This window comes from Octopus bimaculoides, chromosome 23, assembly GCF_001194135.2.
Source record: "Octopus bimaculoides isolate UCB-OBI-ISO-001 chromosome 23, ASM119413v2, whole genome shotgun sequence".
Classification (NCBI taxonomy): Eukaryota; Metazoa; Mollusca; class Cephalopoda; order Octopoda; family Octopodidae; genus Octopus; species Octopus bimaculoides.
In genome coordinates, this window is record NC_069003.1 from 25461650 (window position 1) to 25469058 (window position 7409).

General features: G+C 38.7%; 1 protein-coding gene across 1 annotated transcript in view; it reads right to left on the minus strand.

Annotated features, from left to right (window-relative positions):
* The window catches only part of LOC106877265 (adenylate kinase 8), a 29837-nt gene that overhangs the window by 11373 nt on the left and 11055 nt on the right, over positions 1-7409 (minus strand). Inside the window, exons 4-7 of the mRNA XM_014926129.2 lie at positions 6516-6679; positions 3755-3905; positions 2900-2971; positions 865-1065 (exon numbers count right to left, since the gene is read on the minus strand). Coding sequence (XP_014781615.1) covers positions 865-1065; positions 2900-2971; positions 3755-3905; positions 6516-6679 — 588 coding nt within the window. The remainder of the gene's footprint in view (positions 1-864; positions 1066-2899; positions 2972-3754; positions 3906-6515; positions 6680-7409) is intronic.

Genomic DNA, 7409 nt, shown 5'->3' on the forward strand with positions numbered 1-7409 from the left:
TGTGTGTGTGTGTGTGTGTGTGTGTGTGTGTGTGTGTGTCTGTGTGTGTGTGTGTGTGTGTGTAGTTCAAATTTACAGAAAACAAAAGATGGAAACAGGTGAAGGAACAAGTAGGTGTATTGGTTTAATGCTCGGGAATAATGGAAAAGTCTTTGACGTTTCGAGCCTACACTCTTCAACAGAAAAGATTAAGGGATAAAAAAATGGAGAGAGAAAAAAAATGTGTAGGGATTAGTGGTTCAATGACTAGAAGAAAGAGGCTGAACAAAAGGTATGCAAGTGTGTATGCGTATGTGAGAACAGTGTGTGTAAGTGCGTATGTGTGAATGGGAGTGAGTGCGTGAATATATGTGTGAGCTAGCTGAAAATTATGTGGGCCTGTGTGTATGTGTCTATGTGTATAAGTAACCTAGTGCATACATTATGTGGAGTGCTGTGCATTTCATGTACTGGTGTGTATGTGTGTGTACATATGTGTGGGGTTATCATGTGTGTGCGCAAACGCATAGGCCCGTGTTTGTGTATGTGTACAAGTAACCTAGTGTATGCATTGTGTGGAGTGATGTACATATTGTGTGTGTGTGCATATGGAAATGTATATATATGTGAGTTTGTGTGTGTGTCGACGTTTGTATATGTGTGAGGCTGATGTGTGTGTGTGTATGTGCACATGTATACATGTGCAAACACTTGTGTTTAGCAGCTGACGTGTGCTTTTTCAGGTGGTATGTGCACGTGTGTATGTGTATGTGTGTGTGTCTATGACCCTATGGCATGCATGTGTACAGTGTACGTTTGTGTGCGAGAGTTGTCTGAGTTTATGTGTGTTGTATGTGTATATTAAAAGATTGACCGAACATTCACCTTTTGACAGAATATCTCCTTTAGGTTGGTCAGCATTTATAGTTTTGTAATTCTTTTTGAAGCGTTGGATAAGTCCTGGCAAGGCATATTCATATGCTAGGTATTTCTGGATTATTTCACTTTCAGTACATCCTGGAGCTTCCACCAAGTTGGCCTTAACATCAGCACTCAATGGCCAGTCAAATGTCATATGGTAAATATCTGAAATATTGAAAACACCAGTTTATAATCTCTGATGTAGGGAAAGCTGCCAAATCTTCCTCAAATCTTGTTGAACAATCTAGTTATTACTAGGATACAATAACAGTGACAGGATGGCCATGAATGGAATAACTTTGAGCCTAGGACTGACTTGGAGGGCTAAAAACAACAACCACATGTCACTGAAAGGCAACAAAGGCAACTTCAACCAGCTAAAAACTGCAACCAATTTTCCCTCAAATCACACCTACAGAGTTAACTAGAACAACAGTAGCAACATGTCTACATATTTCATTATCTCTTCCATCAATATATACTATTGATATATAATATTGGTTTCAAATTTTGGCACACTGCCAGCAACTTCAGAGGAGGGTGTTAGTCAATTACATTTACCCCAGTACTCAACAGGTACTTATTTTATCAACAGCAAAAGGATGAAAGGCAAAGTCAATCTCAGCAGAATTTGAACTCGGAACATAAAGACAGACAAAATACTGCTAAGCATTTTGCCTGGCATGCTAATGATTCTGTCAGTTCACCACCTTATATTGATATACAGGGATGCAGATAAATTGAGACCAATTTTAAGCAGTTCACTTAGTGGGTTTAACATTTCATTTTTTGACAAAACCGTGCTTCTTGAAAATCTAATCCTCCTCTTTATTTTTCAGGTAAATAGCGAACTGATTTGACAACAGAAAGTCATGGAACAACAGAATTGTTCCACTATTATTGTTTTGGTGTGCCAGACACACTGCTAATAAAATTGCTAAGTTGACAAAACTTCCAAAAGCAACAGTTCGTCGTGCATATAAATAATTTTAAAAAGTGGGAAAGACTGATAGAAAAGAACACAAGACTCGAAGTGATTCCAAGCGCAATCCAAAGTTACTCGCTGGCCTCAAATACTTGATTGAAGCCAACCCATCCACATCCATGACAACTCTTGCAAAGAAACGCAATGTGTCCCTTTCCACAGTGCTCAGAGCTTTGAACAGGAACCTTGACATGACTAGCTATGTTTGACAACGCCGTCACCTCCTAACAGCCAAAGCCAAAGCAATCAGAGCCAAGTGATGCTCAAAGCTTCTGTCATTCATCAAGCATCAAGGTGCAGAAAAAACTCACACGTTTGTGGACAAGAAGTTCACTGTGGATGCTGAGGTGAATCGCAGATATTCTCAAGTGACTGCATACAACCCCTCTGTGTTTGAGACTAAGAATCCTGCCTCTGTGGTGGTATTTGGAGCCATGGCAAGTGATGGAAGTGTCATGGAACCACACTTCATTGAGTCTGGCTTGAAGATCGGCACAAAGGAGTATCTGGACATCCTGAAGAACTCTCTGTTACCTTGGATGGAGCAGAAGTTTGTGCTTGGCAATGTGGTACTTATCCAGGATTCTGCATAATGCCATGGGTCAAAAGCAACACAGGCCTTCCTTGGTGAGAAGGTGCCATTTTCCATGAGGGCCAACATCTGGCCCAGTAATAGCCCAGATCTCAACCTTCTCGATTGCTTTTTATGGGGTGTACTTCAAGCAAGGACCAATGCTTCACCACACTAGAGTGTCGACAATATAAAGACCTGCATCATACATGTGACACACAAATCAAAAAGGTGGAGGTTGCAACAGCTGCAAAAAAAATTTCATTCTCGAATGGAGGCAATAATCGCCCATATTGAGTGATAAATGTTTTTGTTGTAATAAATGTTATATTAAAATTACATCTTTCTACTGCCATTATTTTAGCATTTATGACCAGTTTAATGCATCGTAGAAATTGTCTCAATCTATCTGCAAGATAATATTGATTAAATTTAAATCTTACCTCCATTCCTTCGATCAATCCTTTTACCAACAGCTCTCTCCACAAGAATACTCTCCAGAGCCACCAAGAAAACTGAAGAACACAGAAATATTCAGAAACTTATTGAATCTAATAGCAATAAGTAAATAGTAATTCTCTTGTTATAGAAGATATAATTACTAGAGTTATTAATTTTATTTCATTAACACTCACCAATAATGTCAAACCAAAGGAATATTGACAAAATATTAATAACAATCTTTCAAATTTTGGCACAATTTTAGGGTCAGAGGACAAGTTGGTTATATCAACCCCAGTACTTGATTGATCCTTTATTTTACCAACCCAGAGAGGATGAGGGGCCAAGTTGACCTCAGCAGTATTTGAAATCAATATTTGCTGTGTGTATGTATCTATGTATGAACTTTTCTTTGGATTTATGTATCTACTGTCTCTCTCTCTCACTTTCTCTCTTTCACTTCGTTTGTGTCCCTCTTCTCTCCTGCTTTTGATTTAACAATGTGTATACGTATCTATATATCTATATATCTACTTCTCTTGCAATGTGATAAACATTTAAAAACACAAAACGAATGCCGTCAGCATTCACTGTCTCTTTCACTCTCTCTCTCTCTCTCTCTCTCTCTTACATCCTCTCTGAAACATTTAAAAACACAAAACGAACACTGTCACCACTCACCGTCTCTTTCACTCTCTCACTTTCACTCTCTCTTACTTCCTCTCTGTCCTCCTCTCTCTCACTTTGCCACTTCTTTGAAGTAAGTGTGATGCACACAACAGGTACATACAAAAATAAAAAGTTAGCGTATTAATATTATTGATAATAATAATAATAATAAAGATCAAGAAACTTACTACAGTGAGTTGGATGAACGCCTTGTTGCTGCATTTTGGCAATAGCTTCTCGGGTGGAAAATACTCCCTCAAAGACCCAGCCATTTGCTTTACACTTGCCTCTTTCTGTTTCTTCCCACAACATACGCAGCCATAAATCTGCAGGAATAGGCTGGAAACATAAGAATAAAGAAAAAATAAAACATTTTTCTATTTCTGTTGAACTTACATAAAACTTGGTAGAACCAAATTGGCTGGGTTGATACAGCAACACCACATCATCCCCACCCAGGTACAGCAGTGATGGTTTGCCCCTGTAACATCTTCTGGCTATTTTCCAACAATCCCTACTGGTTATTGGGTAGCCTTTAGCTACTGCCACACAATTATAAGCATGTGTGTGTGTGTGTGTGAGTGTGTGTGTTTGTGTATGTGTGTGTGTGTGCGTGTATGCATTGTATGTGTATGTGTGTGTATTGTCTGCTGTTCAGTCCCAAATCTATGTGGCACCTTGAGCAAGTGCTTCTACTATAGCCCTGGGCTGACCAAAACCTTATCAGTGGATTTGGTAGACAGAAACTGAAACAAATCCAGCATGTATGTGTGTGTGTGTGTGTGTGTGTGTGTGTGTGTGTGTGTGCATGTATGCACTGTATGTGTGTATGTTTGTGTGTGTGTTCTTTTATTGTTTTATTTGTTTTAGTCATTGGACCGTGACCAAACTAGGGCCCTGCCTTAAAGGGCCTAAAGTTGATCAAATCAACCTTTGTACTTATCTTAGAATTTGGTACTTATTCTATGGGAGCCTTCTCCAAACTGCTTAGCTGACAGAGATGTAAACAAACTAACACCAACTGTCAGGTGGTGAGAGACGACCACAAAGACACATACATACATACATATGTACATATGTGCATGTATAACACATACAGAGTCAAAAGCAAGTGTTTTTAAACACACAAAATCAATAAACATTGATTGGACTCCCATCCACATTGTCATTAGCAACAGATATTGAAACCATATTGATGTATGTTTATCACAAGTGAAGGCACGTGGCTTAGTGGTTAGGGCATTCGGCTCATGATCGTAAAGTCATGAGTTCAATTCCTGGAGATGTGTTGTGTCCTTGAGCAAGACACTTTATCTCACATTGCTCCAGTTCACTCAGCTAGCAAAAATGAGTAGTACCTATATTTCAAAGGGCCAGCCTTGTCACACTCTGTGTCATGATAAGTCTCCCTGAGAACTACATTAAGGGTACACGTGTCTGTGGAGTGCTCAGCCACTTACATGTTAATTTCACGAGCCAGCTGTTCTGTTGATCATATTAGCTGGGACCCTCATTGTTGTAACCGATGTTGTAACCAATGTTACATTGTAACTCCAATGACTAAAACAATTAAAAGGTGTGTGTGTGTGTATGTATGTATGTATGTGTGTGTACCAGTGTGAATTTCTTATATTTTTCCCATAAAGTAACTCAATAGCTGACCTCAACTAATACAATATTTTCTGAGTTTTGGAGACGGCAGTAGACTTACTTTGCTACCTGGTTTCATATTACCATACTGCCACAACTACCACCATCACCACCACCACCACTCTGTTACAAGGATTTCACACCAAATCCCCAATCTAAAAGCAATATGTTAAAGTGCTGCCATCTACTTCACTAACCCACAAGTTGTGGTTTCTTATTCCTTCTCCACCCACAGTCTCAGAAGGGCTATGACACTGGTTCCCAATCAAGGTCCACATAAGATTTTGTAGCTAAAATTTATGTAGAATAAATTGGTTAAACGTCTACAATAACACAAAATATCTTAACAATTTTTTATACAATTCCAAATAATATCTAATTATAAAAATATGAGGACGTTTTTTTTAAACATCGAATGGCTATGAGGGCCCTCATGGGTAAAATAGGAATGAAAAGGGCTCATAGGTAAAAAAGGGTCAGAAACACTGGGTTATGGTTATGTCCCCTTCTGCCCAAAGATATAAAATACAAAACGAAACCCTTACAGTGACTTCACTGAGTTCCCAGAGTAAAGGACAAATTACCTTGTGGTACAATTAAACCTTGAGAGAGGCATTATGCCGTAATTTATAAACAGTATTTAGTTTTTCTTGCTTTTTTTTTTTTTTGTTAAATCATTTCATTGCACTCTTGCAATCTCTTCAGTAACTTGTCTCTCCACTTCCATTTATTTTATTTTGATGTGTGATTTAGCATTGTTTTGAAATTGTCTGGTATGAGCATGTGAGTGCGTGCACGCTCGTATGTGTGCATGCATGTATGTGTTTGTGCTTATATGTAAGTATGTGCGTCCATATGTGTGTTTGTTAAATTTCATTCATATCAGATAAGATAGAGACTTTGGACTTGGTTTTGGTTTCCTTTCTGTTATTACCTTGTGGTATTTGATCCAGGTCTCTGTACTCTGAATTCAAATCCCACTGAGATTGACTTTGCTTTATCGCCCTTATTTTGGCAGGAGGTGGGTTTCAAAAGAGTAATAGCTCTATGGTGGTAATTGTTCCCGTTCTTTCTGTTCTGAGTTCAAATCCTACCACACCCTACTTGGGTGGGTGGGCGCAGGATAGACTTAATCCATCCCCCAGTTTAACATTGCACTCAGTCCTTGGGTGCCATTAGTGGTGGTCATTCCAGGAAGTCCGTGGTTTCAGGATAACTTTAATCTGCACGAAAGGATCACTTTCTGACATAGCAGATAAAAAAAAATGAATTAATTAAATACGATTTATTTGAACTTACATTATTTGCAGCCTGATGTTCACGCGCCTCATTTAATAAATTTGATGAAGTCTTAATCAATAATCTATCCTCACACAGATAGACCAAATCTAGTTTTTCACAGATCATTTTTGCTAAGGTAGTCTTTCCTGAGGCTGGGGGACCAAATATGATGACCTTGATAACTGAAATGACAAAACAGACAGATTAACCCTTTTGTTACCATATTTCTGTTGAAATACACTGCCCTTCATCATCATTGTTTAATGTCCACCTGCCATGCTGGTATGGATTGGAAGGTTTGACGGGAGCCAACCAGGTAGAAGACTACTTCAGGCTACTGTATCTGTTGTGGCAGGGTTTCTATGGCGGGATGTCTTTCCTAACACCAACCATCCCGCAGAGTGGACTGGGTGCTTTTTATGTAGCACAAGCACAGGTGAGATCAGTTTTGGCATGGTTTTTAACTAATTTTGAAAATGATGCAAGATTTAGTAAAATTACTTTATCATTATTATCATGGGATGCTAAAAAGTTCTTGGCTTTAAGGGTATCACAAAAAGCCTGGTTAGAGGCCCAACATTCTAAGTTCTTTTATAGGGCTTAGAAAAATTGAAGAACCACTGCAGTAAGTGTGTGAATCTGAGAGGGGAATATGTTGGATGAAATCATAATTAAATGATCCTCCTGTATTTTCTTTTACTCAAAGCCAGGAACTTTTCAGCACCACTCTGTGTGTGTGTGTGTGTGTGTGTGTGTGTATAGGAGAATTTACGAAAAAAACCAACAGATGAAGACAGGTGGTGTAAACAACAAATGGATGTATTAGTTTAACGCTCAGGAATAGACAATGTCTTTAATGTTTCGAGCCTACGCTCTTCAACTGAAAGGAACACAGAAAGAAACAAGGAGAAA